This window comes from Varroa destructor, unplaced genomic scaffold (assembly GCF_002443255.2).
Source record: "Varroa destructor unplaced genomic scaffold, Vdes_3.0 BEIS01000002.1, whole genome shotgun sequence".
NCBI lineage: Eukaryota > Metazoa > Arthropoda > Arachnida > Mesostigmata > Varroidae > Varroa > Varroa destructor.
This window is the reverse complement of record NW_019211455.1, coordinates 14,290,296-14,308,929: the sequence shown is the minus strand read 5'-3', so window position 1 is coordinate 14,308,929 and position 18,634 is coordinate 14,290,296. Positions and strand designations below refer to the sequence as shown.

The 18,634-nt window shown below is 39.0% G+C and overlaps 2 protein-coding genes and 1 long non-coding RNA gene across 10 annotated transcripts in view; 1 reads left to right on the top strand and 2 right to left on the bottom strand.

The window, feature by feature from the left end:
• Positions 1-18,492, bottom strand: part of JMJD4 (jumonji domain containing 4) — a 45,184-nt gene extending 26,692 nt beyond the window's left edge. The window contains exons 1-3 of one of the 5 annotated variants that reach the window (XR_015321893.1): positions 17,363-18,492; positions 11,807-12,011; positions 9,411-10,182 (exon numbers count right to left, since the gene is read on the bottom strand). Coding sequence is in view for 3 of the 5 variants with exons in the window: in XM_086981066.1 (XP_086837192.1) it covers positions 17,365-18,492 (1,128 nt within the window). In the remaining 2 variants the exon portion in view is untranslated. Of the gene's footprint in view, positions 1-9,410; positions 10,183-11,296; positions 12,012-17,362 lie in introns of those variants that run through there. The other 4 variants (XR_002670768.2, XM_022790951.2, XM_086981065.1 and 1 more) reach the window with 4 other exon arrangements.
• On the top strand, positions 3,877-9,308 carry LOC111244174 (uncharacterized). 4 transcript variants are annotated; one of them, XR_015321897.1, is made up of 4 exons: positions 3,877-4,977; positions 5,254-5,420; positions 8,085-8,248; positions 9,210-9,308. It is a non-coding gene; the product is annotated as an uncharacterized LOC111244174 (long non-coding RNA). The 4 variants fall into 4 exon arrangements; XR_015321895.1 differs by having other exon boundaries at positions 3,878-4,357; positions 4,842-4,977; positions 8,085-9,308; XR_015321896.1 differs by having other exon boundaries at positions 3,880-4,977; positions 8,663-9,308.
• On the bottom strand, positions 6,031-7,575 carry LOC111244173 (cysteine dioxygenase type 1). Its single transcript, XM_022790953.2, has one exon. The coding sequence runs from the start codon at positions 7,423-7,425 to the stop codon at positions 6,859-6,861; it is 567 nt and encodes a 188-aa protein (XP_022646688.1). The 5' UTR covers positions 7,426-7,575; the 3' UTR covers positions 6,031-6,858.
• Positions 18,493-18,634: the final 142 nt, after the last annotated feature.

Here is an 18,634-nt window from a genome sequence, read left to right as displayed (position 1 = left end):
TAAATAATTTGCAAGCACGCCATATGACTTGGATACTTAAGTTAAGCTATGCGAAAAAGTAAACTCAATACAGCCGACAATAGTTGTAATTGTTGGGTCATTTGTTAAGGAGACTATAATTATGTCCTATATTAGTTCTGTCGTCATTACAAACAACGTGGCTTCTTCTGAGCTTAATTCGAGTAAAATATGTATATAGAGCTGGACAAAAATGCTATGGCGAAAGCGACATATATGTGGAAAATTATGACCATTTTGTGTTTCCTTGTAAACTTAACGCGCTTGTGCTAGAACCGAATTACTTGTGGGAAACGCAGCTGATGCTGCTCTACAAATATCTGCTGATATTGAAGATACATCAATGCAAAACGAAGAAAATCGTAAAGATCAATATATGGTAGGAATATTAATATTGTGGTCGACATGTATATAAGGATGTTCTCAAAGTGAGTTCTTAGAATAGCATTATTGCTTTACGAAATAAATTTACGTGCCGGACCTATCATTGGTAGGACCAGGTAGATTTGTCTTAGCTGACAATTCCATACAGTTTCATGGATTGTCTTTTTTTTATTTCCAACCTGTAGAGACAAAAATCTAGTTTTTATTATTTGCTTTTTTTTTCGAGTTACTTTAGTTTTTTTTTTTTTGGTGAAGGGTCTGTATTAAACTATGATAGTCGGAATCTTCCACGAAGAAATCCAGAAATCCACGAACAATCGAAATACATTTAGAGAACGAGTTTTCCCGAGACAACGCAGATAAAAAGTGCTTTTTTTAAATAGGTGTATTGCGCCAAGATTTGACAAAAAGCATAATCATGTTAATGAGCGAACAGTTCGAGTAATTGTAGCAGAGTGAGATGAGGCGAAGGTTGAGAACCTTCCGGACCATCCAAATGTGGTGAAATGCTTATTTATATTTATTTCTATATAATATCGTGTTTGGGAGGTGAAGCAAAGGACTTAAAGATGCACCAATCTTTTCATGAGATTCTACCCTCAGTCTTCTATCTTGGATTCTGTTTCCTGCCTAACTCTCTGTCGGAAAATGTGTCCCTGTATAAACCAACATTCAGCTTAGTTTTTATTGTAAATTAATTTTCCCTATATGTTCCTGTAATCGCACCATTTACATTACAATTTTAAATTTCACCTGGATTATCACCTGCCTACCGACTTGCTAGTGGTTAAGTTGTTAATTTCACAGTAAACGAATGTTGTTCTGCAATCCCCATCACACAGTTGAACTAGATCTTAAATACTACCTTGAACTACGCTCTATTAAAGTTAAAATTTCTTGAGGAAACACTCAAAATTGCTCAAATGCAATAATATATTTATGTTTATTGGTTGAGGCATATAGTTGAATTTAAGCAGTTTTAGTGTTACTCTTGATCGATTAAAATATTTTAGTCCTACTTAATCATAATTCAGTGTAGCCTTTGGACTCAGGCCCATACGCATAATAATTAATTTTTTTTAATTAACATTTTATAATGCGACGTATATTACTTTATAATTATACTTCCTTTACGAGTTTGTGATAAAGTGTAAGTGAACTTGTAAGCCATATAATGTCTTCTTTTTTTAGACCTGACAAAACAGCTATGCGTCCTAAATGCCTTTTTATTTATGCACCTAAGGAGCACCTTTGTACAACTTGCTGCTTAGCCAAGCTTTTCTTCAATACGAGTTACTCCGCTCAGTCGGTAATTAAAAAAAAAAAACGTGGTTCGCATCTAGGCAAAAGCATGAGATAAAAATCGACCCACCTTTGCGGCAGTCGAAAAAAAAACGCGAAACGTGCAAGGGCGCTCTAGTATGACCTTGGGTATTAGCCAACTGTCAACATATTCATTAGTTGGTTTTCCTCGACCCTACGTTACTATACTTTTTGGGCATAAACCGATTGATATCTTCGCTTCTTTCTCATTTACAGCAGTTCGGAGATAGGCACGCACATAATTATCGAAGGTTTTAAACAAGTAATTAATATCTGTAAAAATATTTGTCTCGGATCTGGAATTGAACAAAAGCAACGTTTCATGGTCAGTTCAAGTTTAAAACAATACGTTGTAATGGAAAATATTTGCCATTGAAAAAAGTTTTTCTATCAATTTTCGATCAAATTAAACTCAAAAGATAATTTTTTTTTCATTTTTAGTTGCAAATACTTGTGGTGTTTTTACCAATTAAAAAGCTGTAATTACGAAATCTCGACGTGAACAATAGAGTTTCGAGCTCCATTATGGGATCTAAGAATGATATTTTTTTTTCTCTTTTTTTAGCTACTCTTTATCTGTTGTAAAATATAAGTTCATTCTTCTCCTTATGCTCCTTATTTAGGTACATTTGTTCTCCACGTTAAAATTTCAATTTCAGATAATAGTTTTTGAATTTTTTCGCCGAAATTCGCCGAGATCATGATTAATAATTTCACGCTATTTCTGCTACCTTCTTTAGGCCGCAGTAAGTGGAAACAGTTTTATCTCTAAGGATAACTAAATATTGCCTCTTATTATATCCAAAAAAAATATTATATATTTTATGCAGTTAAAAATCCGACTCAAAGGCGACCATTCGAAGACATTAATCAAAGCTTGGTCCTTGAATAGGCCGTAAATACTAAGAATTGTATGCTTAAGAGTTCGAAGTCAATTTTGCTTTGTTTTATAATCTCGAATGGCTTAGAGTAATGCTCTTGTAAGTGCTACTATAGAGGTTCAATGAAAGCGTTATAATATTCTGTGATGTCAAAGGGATACCAGTAGTTCAAACGCGTACCTCTGTAATAACCTAGCAATTAACGCGTTCGCGTGCAAATTTTAGGGATACGTAGATCTATCGTATCCCTACGTATCTAGACGTAGACGCACTTCCTTTCGTCCTGGGAGCCGACCGTCTGAAAAAACGCTTAACACTAGTGCCGGTCGCTGCTTTCGATTTAGACATGATTTGAATAATACAACTTCAGGGCTGTTATTAATTCTTCCAGATATTTATGGTCCAGAAAGCACTAGCTATAAAACACTATCTACCACAAGTAGTATATTTTTTTGGTGAATTTTCCATTAGAATATCATTAGCCCTATCAATATACCTCTTCTTTTCCCGTCCATGACGGAATTATTTTGATATCAACACGAGGCTAACAATAAAAGAGCTTGGCTAGGAGTTCTTTTTAGTACATATGAACTATCCAGACCGATTCTCTATCACATGTTCAGTAGGCCGAAACGAGAGCAAGTAAAGTTTTTTCTGTTTAAAATGTTTTGTCCATGACAAAGAATACTGGGAATCAATGCGTATCTTTGTTGTTCTGCGAAATAGATAGAAGTGTAAACTTCTCACCTGTTTAGCCGCTTCGCTATATCACCTGAAATCGCCTGACCGAAGTTGCAGAATGACTCACTGTACCTAAGCATCCTCAGGAATGATCGGGTACCCCCCACTATGCCAATAAGAACATAGTGAACATTGCACGCTACTAGCTTCCTTAGCACCTTGCAAAATCTACAATAAACAACTGTTTATAAGTTCATATAAGTTGTTTAATCAAAGTTGTATAACCAGACAGGGTATTTACACAATGTCTTCAGAAACGGTTATGTATCTCATGTTCTCCGTATCAGTACTGCGGTGCGATAAGGCATTAAATGTATCAGCATCACTTAGTAAATACGCCGATAACTGTGTCAGTCGATGTTAGCGGCAACAGAGCCAATACTGGCTTGTGTACCTATATAGATTCTAAAAGTTTTCAACAACATAAATAGCCACAAATGCGTTTTTGTTTAGTTCCGTGAGAAATCAGATACAGTCAAATAAATGGACGCATGTCGATCAGTGCTGACCTTTGTTCGTTTTTCCCTGTAGGCTGTGGCTTCGTATCGCGCTTTGCGCACTTGTTCGTTTTGCTATAGTAAAAACGGTGGAGGGTTACCCGAAATCGAGGAAATCTTTGCGGAACCGTGAAGTCTAGCGTGACACCTGTGTTATGTTTACCATGGCGGAACATCTAGGTCTCCTCGAGTATATTTATTCTGGCGGTATCACTGTCGCCGGCGTCACCGGTTTCCAATAGATAACATCACCGCTCTAACGATGACTTACGTGTTATCAACAAGCAAGTGTCTCACGACTGTCTCGCCACTCAACGTTAAGTGGGACATAAAAGATTAGGTACACACAACCTTCATAACAACTAGGGCTGACGAGCTTGTAGAAAGACGACGTTTTAGTGATATGCCGACGCATTGCATAAAAGTACTTGGCAACGATGAATAATTTGACTGTGATTGTATGGGTAACTGTTTACGACCTGGTCGTATTCTACTGAACTGTTTTAGTAATCGGTAAAAGGCATTTGATTCTCTGATCAAATTAAGAAACATCCAACGGGTAGTAGCGCGGGTTTCCTCACCAAAATGTTTAACCGGTTCATTTTTTTAGGGTGTCTTCGTATAAGGACTGAACGATAGCCCCGAAATAGCTCAAACGATTCCCATCGATTAACAATAATCATTATACATGTATATATATATATGGCAAGCATATTTGGTAATAGAAAATATACTCTAATATTATATGCCCGTACATAACGCATCGTGGCCTGAAACAACAGGATGCGTCTCCGCACGTCAGATATGAAAAAAAGTCAATAAAGAGCTTCTTCGTATCAAGTGACGCTTTCTTCCTAGCTAGCCACTGATTAGATGCTTGTTGCTTCAGTAGCCGCCTATTTGCTAAAGGTTTTTCGGTCACCAACTTTTCCCCAATCTCAACATACACAGTGGGGTAATGTCACCGTGGTCATTTGCTATCATCTCTGGATCGCAGGGGAACAACACGAAATTGGAAAGTGAGATTCCAATCTGGTATCATTTTTGCTGGGAAGTTGTCGGCTGATTCACCTAGATCAAACAAGACGAGGGCCAAACGAACAGATGGCAAGGATAATCAAAAGTGGCGTAAGGTGACTATTGTTCAATCCTGCCGAGATTCGTTAGATGTGGACGTTCTGTCTGTAGCTTGCACATACTCACGAGACGTGTAGGAATTATATAGAAGAGTCTATTGAGAAAGTTCTGACAGTGAATCGGGCGATCAGCCTAAGAGAAGAAGGACACGACTGTTGTGAGAAGTTCGATAAATCGTCGATGTATGTGACTGATAGATTGTAAAGTTATGTGATGCTCGTGTTCATTTTGACCGACTAAGTAATGGTTTAATGCTTTGTTTGTGTTTTAAGCGCGCTACTCGAGGCGTTAGTTCAGACGGCTAGCTCTCTCCACGAAGCCAAGTGTGTTTACTTCGATTCCGAGAACTTGAATCCAGAACACCACGCGGTTTTAAGTTTGGCAGACAAACATGCTGCTCATTACGCTGTCACAGAGACGCGCTATAAGGATATTGCCTGTGAGTGACAAATAACCGATGCAACGCCTGAATATCTCGTTCTGAAGCCGTTCACGGCTCCGTAGTTGCTGCGCCGCTTTACCGATGTTTTCTGTCTATCTAAAGGCAATAAACATGTATCCCCGTGTTTGATAGCACTAGCTGCTTATGCAAAGCACAATTTTTCTTATTTGCCTTTGGTGACAAAACAAATTTATCCATTCAAAGAAGCTGAATATAGTCCTGTATTTAAGACATACTAAATAGCATCATCAAAGGTTAATTCAATAATAAACACTTATTACTCATTTCGTATTGGGCATTTTATATATTACTCGCTTTGGCTGTCGCATTGAACTGCATAATAAAGCCAATTAGCACACAGTGCATCACTCTGAATGACCAAAAGGGGCAAACAAGTCGTGAAGTATAATTATATGTTCGATAGGCATCAGTGAAGCAGAATCGTGTTGTGCAGTGCGACACGAGTTAAATATTCGTAACTTCTATAGCTTCATGAATGCTTTATACGCAGTCCGTCGCTAGTTCCCTTTTGTTTGACTACTAGTGCCAGAACGTGTCTGACAAACTTCAGCCTATAAGTTAATCAGCCTAAATGAACATACGCGTCTAGAGTCATAGTCATAGTGTTTATTATTATTGTCGTTACTTCGCTTTATTTACAATTACCTAGTTTGAAAATAGAACCATTCGCCAAGTAGAAATCAAGGGTATGTTCCGTAAATAGAACTGAAATCTACGGCTTTCTCTGGCCTTTAGCGCATCCTCAGAGAGAATGGATTCAAATCTGTGTATGTGTATGTATATATATATATATATATACATATACACTGGAGAATTCAATGCAAACCTATGCTTAAATAATACAAAGCGCTTTATGTCGGTTTACGGGACTACTGTCTTTCGTCAGGATAGATGGCATTTAAGTATTCAGTTTCAGCGGGACACTACCTCGAGGAGCGTTCATACAGATGACATTTGACAGTATTTATGAACCGGTACCGTTCCGGCCTCGGACATACACGAAAGCTTTTGTAAAGGTCAATGTGAGATATGATACATTTACAGTGGACCTTATAGGCCTCCAGTGACGAGGTTGATTAGCAGGAACATCTTGCTGCTACTGCAGAGACGTTGGGGTGCACTGCATGGCACCTTAGACGCTTGCGATGAAAGATCCCGCGTTGTACGAGCAAGCAGGAGGGCAAGCAGATCGGCAGTAAATGGCCGGACATCTTTTTGTAGTTCCACAAGCAAATGCTTAAAACTTTCATACTGAGTGGGACTGATGCTTGTTAGTGCAGATTTGTATATATACTTGTTATATTATATATATATATATATATATGTTATATATGTATAAGTAAACGCTGTCCGGTTATCCGTTACTGCTAATGACATCGCTCGGATAAGAGATAATTGAGCTCAAAGGAAACTTCTAGGGCTCACGAGTCTGAATGATAGGCGTGCGCTCTCCGTAACGGCTCCAGAAGGTGACCTTCGAAATTACCTTCTTACCGGTGTTTTCGTCGAACATATAGCACGTGCTAAACGGAGGGCTATAAAGATGTAAGGAAACAGCGATTTCCGGAGCGCGGTTCTCGACGCGGTGCAGACCTATCTCGTTGTTGATGTAGCACACGTCGCCGGGCAACATCGTGGATTCATCACGAAGTTGCATTGCTTTACCGTGAGGCCAGTCGTAGCGCACCTCCGTGAGGTCACCCGCCAACAAACGCATAAAACAGTGAGCATCGGCATGGTCGTGAATGGAGCTCTTTACCGAACCGCTCCAGCAAAGGATCATTAGGTTGAATTTGCCGTTACCCTCATTGACGAGATTGCGGGTGTACTTGCCAGGTTCGTATTTGGCATATTTGCTCCACTCGGCCGGGTCGCCCTGGTAACTGGACATCAGCTGCTTTACTTGCTCAATATTGACTGAATCGCTTTCAAACACTTTATAGAGCTCCACGATGAGCTTTTGCAGCGTTAGGTTCTTCATGGTCCAAATGAATATGAAATCTACCTTAACAACAACGGCGAAGAAAACCTTGAACAGTTGAAGTATAACTAACTTGCTTTTGTGGGATTAACTATTGGGTCCGATTACTAGCGGCCTGCTTTTTCGCGTTCACAAAAATTAAAGTGTTCTATGTTGGCTCACAGTCTGCGCATCTAGCTTTTTATTCAAACTGGGGTCAAAGGGAAAGGAGATTGCGCGACAATAAGGCAAGAGTGCCAGAGAGGGTCGTCGGCTTTCCTCACTGTTTCTATGTCGCCGAGTTTTTTCTCTTAGAAAATAACGAGCCCAAAAATTAATCGCGGAAGACGCTTAGTATGATCGCTTGGATGTCGAGACGAGTGATTCATCTTCTGATGAATAGTGGCATTTTTCAAAGTGTCCAACACCTGCTCGTGCTAATGAAGATTATAACCTGCTCATAAACTGCGTTTACAAAACTCTAAAAAGATGTATCCCCATTTGATGTGGGCTGCAAGAGAAAGTGATTTTCTATATATATATATATAATGCCAGACATTTACTTTCAACGATTTTTACAGCGGTACATGACTCGCTTCGAATTGAAGAATTAGTCTTTTTTTTATTGAGATATGATGTGTCTAACGGCGACTCACTGGCCCCTGCTGTTTCGATTGTAGTACCCATCTGTATGTACCCGACAGGGGCACTGGATCGTCCGCTCCTGACACAGCTCTAAGCACTGTATCTTGGCTGACTGAGTTATGACCATGCGTCGCAGGTCTTCAGTTAGCAAACAATGTACATTGGACATAGCATACCAAGTGAGACTCAAGCAACCATGGTGAGTACGATATCCTGTACTAGATAACTAACTTAAATGAGTCGCCGAGTGTTAGAGAACGTGTTTTGACTTTTGCACACGTCTATTGTAATACCCGTAGAGCAATGCAGATAGACTTAATTTGGTCGGGCTACCGTTCCGTACTTGGAATGGAAATAGGTTTCTGTTAGGTCACCATTTCACTGATAGCGCATTCAGTACTTAGCCATTTAGACTATACCACTGGACTGTCAAATATCATAGTCATTGGCTTGCTAGCACTTTCTCTCATAGTCCGTATAAAAGATTCTCGCTTACTTAGCTTGTGTTTATTTTTAGATAGATTACCAAGAGAGTTCCCAATTACATAAGTCTAAACAGATAAAGAAAATCCCCCCATTACCGTGGCTTTAACAATGGTTATTTAATTTTCAGTCTCAGCTGCTTCGGCAAATCCTATCAGTAATGTTTTGGGACTGAGCGAAATATCGAAGTGGAGGGTGATCATAATGTACTTTATCCCTTTAGAATTGGACAAAAAGGCTAACCAACCGGAAAGGACGCCTTTTCTCTAGTTGTTTTTATGTAACTAATTGTATTTCGATCTATGCGACCTCACCAAATGATTAAACTTCAATTTTTCCATTGTTTTTTAAATAATTAAGGGAGTTTCTTAAATTTTTTCTAAATTAGGCATGTTTTCTTCATTACTTGCAAGAACTATTCTAACCAGCATAATGCAGGTTTTAGCTTTCACCCCTCAGGGCCGATTGTGCGTAAGTGTTAAAAGATCGCTCTGATCGGCAAGTATTGAATTCGGTTTGAAAACAATTTTGAGCTGAAAATTTAAGTTCTATACGCTTTAAATTTGGAGAATCAGTATAACTGCCCATCTAACTTTCGTCGGAAGTAAGTTTGCGTCAGGGCATATACCGTGTAAATTCAAATATACCTTAACAGCATATATTCTGCTCGTTTACAGGCCGTAGCATAGCCGAATCTCACAAATGCTATATTTGTTCGGCACGTTAGAGATTGATTCATGTCTGATAAAATAAACTTGAGTAAATGAACAATCATATACACATGGACCTCAATGTAGCTTGTTGTTGTGAAGACGTTATTATGAAGAAGTTATATACATAACCACTGCAACACATTTAGCATAAAATAAGCCAATAACTGAAAAAATTATGTGCTTTATTTTAATCTTGTATCTTGAAATCCATCATCTTGTTAACAAAAGCTTCTCAATAACCGAGTTAAATGAGACAAACGCCTAAAATACTTTCAGTATTATAAATTAGCGTTCTTATACCAGAACTTAGAATCCTGTTTATCCTGACATGCACGTATAGTTATCTCGTATCAAGACGCATATGCTTATTTCAATGAAATCTGACGAAGTGACGGTTATCGAATCGATGTTACTGATGCCGCCAGAAATTATCTCCATATAGCTGATTGCCGTTAAACCTTTTCTTTTTATCTATGACTACATAAACGGTCGGGTTTTTCTTTGTTTCCTTCCGATGCAAGCCTTACCTAGGATTGACTGCGTGTCTTGTCGGTCTGGCTACCTGCCCTCGTTTAGTTGTACCGTCGTTGACTTTTCTTTATAGCAAAAATGCAAAAGTCGTATGGCCAAGCGATTGCGCAAAGCCGACGTCTAGGTAGATTTTCATTTAACACTTACCAAGCACCAGCCAAGCTGCCCGAGTGATGTCAAAAGCGACCAGCAGCAAACAACACATTTTTAAGAAACCAGTCCAGTTTCAGCCAATGTAACTTTGCAGAAGGATCCTATCCGTTTGTGTCGAATTCGATATATTCAATCAGTTACATTGACAGGCAGCCTGAGATGTCGCTCATTGACAATATCGACATCACAACATACACAGAAGGAATCAAAATGATCCTCAGAAGACTGAAGAATCCTACGATTCTGAAAAGGACTGCGAAAAATTCGACAATGAAAATTAAATTATATTTATTTGCTCCATAAACCTTTTCCTCAAAAGTTCAAGCTTCGCACACTCGAAACCTCATCGTTGTTGGCTATCGCTCATGAATTATAGTAAATTACGCAGATATCGCCGGAATAAGCATTATCCAACTCGGGTTAGAGTGAAGATCAAGGAGAGATAAATAGGAAGTTTCTATGGTAAATTCTTGACAGCAAAAAACTGCGTAATCTGGGTGAGTGCTTTTTTGTGCCAGCCTTTAACTAACACGCATACAACAACGGTAGTAGTCTTAGCGTAGACAAAAGTTATCACCATAGATAATGACCAGGTAGGTACGAAATGACTAAAATAAAAAATTAAGAAAAATATTGTAATTATATGATATAATTGTTATTAAGCCTTATAGATGTTTGTATGGTTGTTTATATGATGTTTCTTAGGTATGTTGGAAAAACCTTAAATAAGTCCAGCAGGATCCAGTTTGATAATACTCTTAGTGAGAACAAGTCTTTAATTTTATACTTAAAATGATAATTCTGAGAACTTAAAAAACATGTGGCAATATTGCCTATTCGTTGTCATGTGTACGGTTCAAGCGGCGAATTATTGGTAACAGTATTGTTTATAATGCAAGCTATTATTACAAAGGGACATTATAAAGACATTTAAAATTCAATATGTTGTCTGTTATGTAATTATTGTGATTGTAAGAATAGAGAAGAACAGAAGTGTCTGACATATATATACCTATGTATATATATGTAGAAAAACGGCATATGTTTTTGCTGAGTTATTCTATCATACGGCATGTAATAAAAGACATGAAAAAAAAACAGCATCCATATGCTGAGCAAAAAAGCATCTTCACTTCAAACCGGATATATCAAGCCGTACTAAAATTAACGCTATCTTATCTCTCAACGCACGTTCGGGTACGATATCTGGTAATTATCGCGAAACAGCCCCTGTAGGATCCCAGTGTTTCAACATGTTACGACCTGTTTGCCACCTGAATTCAAGTAAGCTACAATATTTTTTTATAAACAAATTTCTCTAATCAACTAGATAACGTGCTTTTATCTGCTTGATGTAAAACGTCAAATCATGCAAAAACCAATGCATTTATTTCCAGTTTGAACAGTTGTCTTTTGCTGATATTCGAGAGAAGATTGTAGTTTCGTTCGGGCATCATGTCATACGCGTATATACTCTATTATCGGTCACAGAGTAAATATCTGCGTTGCTTGTAGACTACAGGACAAGGCCTAACGACTATCATGGGCAAGAAAAGGTTTCATAAAACAATCTACTAGGAAAAAAAACTGCAACAATTAGTGATTGTGACAGTAGTAGCTTCTATCACTAATAGTTGAAACCACAACGGATTCGGCTGACGTTAGGTGACGTTAGGTCATAGGCGATTATGACCATCACAGCTTCCTGTAGAAACAGGGAACTTTTGTTATCAATCATATAATATTCTCTGCTCTTAATAGAAATCAGAAGACAATTTTGCCAGTTTTCATAAGATTTATGCAAACGGTATAAAGCTAAATTCTAAAGCTCAGTAAGCCTACAATTTTTTTTATAGTAGATAAATATAAAATTTTACCTCACAACTCGTGAGAAAGTGATCGGTATTAGTATTCATTCAGGTACTATCACTTTCATTGTTGCACGAAAATGATATTCTCTGTTTTTGGACGTTTCTTCCAGCTTCCATATTTGAGACGGCAGACAAAGTTCGCTTTTCTAAAGCCCCATGGTCTCTCACCAGCCAGAAAATGCCCACAAGCGCTCTGTTTCCTATTGCAGTCCTGTACAGTAGGTCCAAAAAAAGGTTAAAGATATTTGAATTGTTGAGTACGAACAGCATCCGTTGACTCACTCGTCAGATACATTCAGAAATCGACCTGCACTCAATTATCGCAACCATTTAATAGGAAGCGCTCTCTAGAGTCCATCACATCTCAGCTACAGCCCTTTTAGTATGCCTTAAAATGCTATATCTTGAAGGCGCTCGAGTATAACACAGTTTTTGTTTGGTACCAGCATAACAGTTTTCTTTCCAATATCACAACATCCGGTAATCATGGGATTCACCTTTTTCCACTTAACACATCGCTAACATACAAAAGGCCTAGCTTTTGTCGCTGAGAAGGTTCTTAGACCCTTCTCCTGAACGATGAGCGAAAGAAGTACTCATTCAGACCAACTCGCGTATTTTATCGAACTCACATAGGCCCGTGACGTCTACCGGATAGACGGTGCTCCCCCGACGAAAGAAGAAGAGGCCACCAAAGACGTAACATGAAAATACTGGACGAAGGGTAAAGCAGTGGTTCTAAGCAAAACCACCGCAAAAAGGAGGAGAGATGTTCAATCTGATTAGCCAGCCCCTGGCAGCTGACGGAGGTCAAGCACAAAACATATCGATTACTATAAATTGGTACATGACACAGCTGACAGGGATAACCACGTTTAAGGTATAGGGCATCGTGCGAATTAAGATATCCACTTGGCCTAGAAAATTTTTACACGAAATGCATTTTAAGAGAATCTTAGTTTTCATGCATACACGTGAAGAGTGGATGGATTAGGCTTTTTATAATACGGATTGTCGACCACTCTTAGTGTTTTCTCCACAATATATATTCGTTAGCCACGCATTTTTAATTTGAGACCCATACGTAATTGATTTCTCATCTTTCCCACATTATTTTAGACAGACAGCATTTAGGAATTAAAAATTAAAATATCTTCATAGTAGAGTAGAGTAGAAATTAATTCAAAGAAAACTTTCTGGCAACTTGAACAGCCGAGGGTAATTTCCAACATAATTTGGCCATAGCAGGGTGTTTCTGCATGTCTATTGCTCACTCATATTTAATATATATGTTTTCTATTTTTAATTGAGTCTTTATGTGGGTATGTGAATATGCCACTATCATGGGTATGTATTTCATTATCACTTTTACATCTAGTGTTATTTATATTATAAAACTAAGAGTGTTTCTATGGAAGTGGATACGTTTCGTTCCAGATTCAACGGGCCTATATGCATACTGAATGAATTTATTATCAAACCTATTTGTCCAGACGGGTAAGAACCACTAGACTGGGGGCGGGCTAGTAAAAGGGACACGTTCGTTGACAAAAGGACAACTCTGCTAAGGCATGCTTCCATTGCATGCTAGAAGACGCGTCGCGAGAAACCGACCACGTCCTGCGCATCGACTTGCTTGCTGCGCTTTAATTACGATCAACGGATTCAATATTAAGTGAAAGCTATACATCACCCTTTGGTTAACGCTTGCTACTACGAGCGAAAGGAGAAACAAGGAAAGGGATTTGTTCATCCTGACAAGCCATTCTTCTTTTCCAATCTTCATTGTGTTCAATTTATCCTTTCGACTACGGGATTCAATCAATAAAAGGTCAGCAACGATATTCAAGCAGCTCTATTAGTACACGTATAAGGAAACTTGCCATCAACGAATCAGAAACTCGTACTTTTTTGTGTTGAGCCATATTAAATGTTAATAATAATAATACGACTATTCTAAAACAATAAGAGGAAAAGAATAAATTTAGGGCAACGTCAGCTTTAGTGCGATGACGTTTCGGCAGAAGCTCGCATGATGCATGGGCAATTTTTCGTTTGTTTTCAGTCGATGTTAGATAAATTAGTTGTTTTGGTGATATATTTTCATCACCGGTGTGCACGTACATTCATTGAAGTAAACTGAAACGCATTTGTTATCCTCTAGTCAAGACAATGCATAGAGATAGCTTCAACGACGTGCATCAATGGGTTGAAGTTTAAATGAAGCTTGGAAATGCTCGTTTTCGAAGACAACAAACCATACTTGGTTCGGTGTTAGTGCTCAAGTTCATAAGTCGTCGATGACTTCTTTGATTCAAACAGGCTAATTGATTACTATAGAAACGTGTCGGATATTTTATCATCAAGTTCAACAGTAACTTTGTTTTGTCTTGTATAATAGCAGATACAAGTAAAAGGTGAGGCGGATAAGTTAATTGCAGCTACCTCTCGAATCAATACCAACAAATCTCCTTTGGGATGAGACGACAACTCACAGATTGGTCCTTATAAAAAAACAGCTGTCAAGTGCGTTTGGAAATGAATATCACGATCATATTGTTTTTTTTTTTTAAACAAAGGATCGGGTCTGGAATCATTGTATTGGTATCTAGCGCTGACCAATCTCTATCTTTTTTTACCGATAAAACCTTCTCGCTGAAAGCTTCCTGCTCAGTTGTGAATATACGGATACGTCACCACCTGCCACCTTTAACAAAAGGTGCACAGAATCAAAATCTGTAGGGCGTCAATTAGCCAGTGAAGGGCTTTCTATGGTACTTCGTCATGCACTTCGTTAACAAGGCTTCCTGTATGATATAGAGAAGCTTGGTAATTAAGTTAACTAATGACTATATTTTATGCCAATGAAATCGGTTTAGTGCCCTAAAAGAAAGGGAAGATCCTTTTTCAGTTGTTTTTAAGCGTTCGGCAAGGTATTTCCTGCAAAGGTTGTATCTGATTTTTTTGTGTAACATATTATGCTCGTCATCTAGTTCCTAATGTACTTGTTATTTAGCATTTTTTTCATCAACCTCGATAAGCCAAATGTTTATGGGGTTGCAGCTAAGGAACGGGCGACTACCCCGAATACTCGAACCACGAGCTCTTCATTTAACAACCGAAAACACTAGTTTAATGCGACGCGGTTGCTACGAAAGCGAGTCTGTTTCTACAAAAGCTGATTTATTATCATTGTCATCGTTTTTAGAACATAAATACTAGATGTAATTAGCAAATAGTCTATAACTAATTATGATGAAGAATGATACCAATTAGTAAAAATGCTTTCGTAGCTTAGGTATACAGTGCGAAAGCGTGGAGTGTAACCATTTAGCGGTGGCTTGCTTGTCGGAACTGAAAACGCTACTTCCTATATAAAATAATCAATTATTAAGGGGTACTTAAAGCAGTCAGTTTATAACACATCGCTAAAAACAAAATGATTTGCAAGCAGCATTTAATACCACCGATGGAACAAAATGAACTGACACACAATCGAGCTTGTATAGTTCTTCAAGAAACAATTTACTGCCTGTGTATATATGTGTGTGAGCATTTGAAACTCTTCTTGAACGGTTGCTTCGATACATTGCCCAATGATGTTTGTGAAGCATATGAGACTGCCATAGCGCATTTACCATAGTTGCAGTGAATATCCTTTGGCGCTGTTGTGAATACACTATGTCTATTTATGAGGCCACAGCTGAGCCATGACAACAAAAGTAGGCCAACGAAATTAGATAGTACAGACAGCAGCTGTCACAGAAACAGGCAAGAAATATTGGGTGGATGGAGAACAATGAGGGCTCGTGATGACCAAGACACTTCGCGTTTCCCAGGAGATATTTCAGGTCTAAAAGTCGAATGTTTTATTAACGAGAATAAAAATAAACAGTTGAACTGTTATTCACCATTCGGGTACTCTTGATCCTGCGAAGCCTTAGGTAGACATTTAAGGGTCACTGTGGGTAAGGCTGCAAATGGTAAAGTGGTTCACCATTATATTCGAACAAAACGGTTTCCATTACGAGATATCGAACTTAGCGGAGTTACAGTTTTGATATTGTTTTTTCTATTTAAATTTTATTGTGTAAATTAAATTGTTAATATACATTAGAATCGCATATTTACAAAGAACAGAAATGTTTAGTTTTTTTTACTGCACCACGACCGGCTGTTGCTCAATGTCTAAACCGGAAAAAGGAAACAAGCTTAATTATAGAAGGATTATGATTCGGGTACCGAATAAATCTGTGGACCTCTACGACTGAGACTAAATGATCGCGCTGTCAGCCTCAAGAGTCCCGTACTCGGAAGGCCCAAACCCTTTGTTCAATCCAATCTTATAACAGATGTATTGTCAAAGGGAAAAATAATTAGCTCGATGAGATCAATTTTTTTTTTTCAAAAATGGTCCCACATAGCGACTTATCGCACCCATTGTTCAGGAAATACCTTCGAAGAAGCGTTTTTAAAATAAGATTTGTTTGCTTTAATTTACTTTTTTATATGTATTTTATTTGTGTATCGTAGTTGTTAGCCGTCGGCTTATCTTTATCTTACAACGCTTTCTACGTTGTCACAAGATGCAGAGCTCCCTATGTTTCGACTGAATCCAAAATATACATGCTGTCGGATTACTGTCGCTAAGATAGCCTCCAGCCAGCGTTTGTTTTCAGCTCCTCCTTCTCCGTAATGGAGAACAAACTCAGCCTCGTTTGCGTGGAATATGCCGATCGAACCTTTGAACTGATAACGTATCGTTTTGTGATTTTCCAAGATAAGACATGAGTCGCTATTCCTAATGTTTAGATATTCGTCAGTGGAGCGATGGTTAGAACCATGCTGTCAACAAGAATAACGCGTCCGTTCAAAGAACCTCAGGGGACTGGCAGTAGCCGATTATTTTATAAGAAACGGAGCTGGCTTTCTGTGATCGAGGATACGTTCAGCTCCAGTCACCAGTTGCGTAAGAAGGCTGGACACGTTCCGGTTAAGGCGAGTTCAAACTAGATATCATATCAAAGCGTTTCGTTAGAAGGTTTAGAGTGCCACTTTACTTAGTTATAATATTGGTCGAGGTGATACTTGGGTTGCCCGTGTGGTTTCTAGTAAGCGGGCGTCTCCGACCTCAAACTGCTACTTTACAATCGTTGTCTCCATGCCCATGATTCAAATGTTATTTAGTTATACTCGAGGCAGACCTGTAACTACCTTGCAGCCTAAAGTGCACCATTGAACTAACGCGGCCTAGAGTATATTAAGTACGCTCATCTTTGCGAAACCAGAGATCGTTTGAATTCGAAAAACACCCTTGTATTAGTGACATGTATCTAGAAACTATTACACTTAAAGCCTCGATTAAGGCCACTTCATTTACAGAATTCGATTTCGACCCCATTTTCAAAGACAAATAGTTCCAAGCAACAATGGGAACGAATACATTTTTAAATATCTTGCTGAAAACAACATGCAGGCACACAAAGGCCTTCTAATTTTAACGCATCCCGTGAAATGTACGCTTTTGTAATGTTGTACATACCTGGACGCGCCTCAACTTACCATTACGTAGTTGATCTGGTACTCTTTGTCAGCGGCTCATCCTTCAGATATTCTCTACTGTACTCTAGATCTAAAATGGAATCCGGTGATGCGGTGTTTAGTCCTTGTTGCGTTCTTTTTTCAGCGATAAATGTTAGGATTTCCCTAAAGTCCTGTCTATTCATGCCATGATGAGCCCTCAACACGATCTCCACTTGGGCCTCGAAATCTTCATCACCCTGCAAGAAGCTTAACTCGTTCATTACCTCCGCTTCCGCCGCGCAAAGCCTGTCGAATATAAAATGCAAATTGTGCGCGTTGAACCAGTTATGATTGATGGATATCGTATCCGTGACATTGAGCACTTGATGGTGCCATCCGGATGGCACAAAGATAACGTCGCCCGGATTTTGCCTAATCCGAATCGGTCCCCCAAACTCTGACTGATGTTCTCGCGCTTTTGGGAAGTGTTGATGATCAATTTCGGTCAAATCACAAGCTAATTTACCTGTGCAATCGCAGTAGTATTGCTCCTCACCGGGAGGAAGTAATAACCAGAGTTTTTGACCGCAAACATTACCAGACCACGAGTACGAGCCGAACACGTCACAATGAAGTGGTGTCCATGAGCCTTGAGGTCCGATATACACAAACCGGTAATCATCGTGGCCCTCACGCTTTTCACGCCAGTACTCGTTCAGCCAATCAGAAGCAAAATATTCAGGTATCTCATAGGCCAAATAATGTGGAACGTCTCGTTGCATGTGCCAATCCTTAAGATACAAGCAATTGTCTCGCTCGATCGATCCCCAAGCATCTTCAGTGATTCGCGGCCGTTGATACGTCCTCCAATATTGCATGTATTCTTTCATAGTCATGTCTCGTTTTAGTTGTGAGCCATACTCACTGCGCTGGCAATCCGCGACAGGCACAATGCAGTCACCAAAAAGCTCCTCAAGAACAGGTACGTTTACTTCGCCGGTGTCCGGGACAAGCCATTCCTGAGATTTCCATCGATCTGTCAGGTTGGATATGAGACACGCTTGATTCAGTTTCATGAGCTGGCAGAAATGCGCGTTTGAAAGCTCCTCTGCCTTATACACAAGTACGGCTCGAACAAGAGTCCTGCAAACGTCTTTAGTATCACACATGACTCTGGAAGAGCATTTTAAAGAAAGTACAGGACTCTACTTGATTCTACGAAAGTGACAATATCCGAAAGTAAAATATAAAGCAATAACATGGAACAACAGTACAACCAACGAAAGCCGGCGAGATTCAACCAGCTGATTT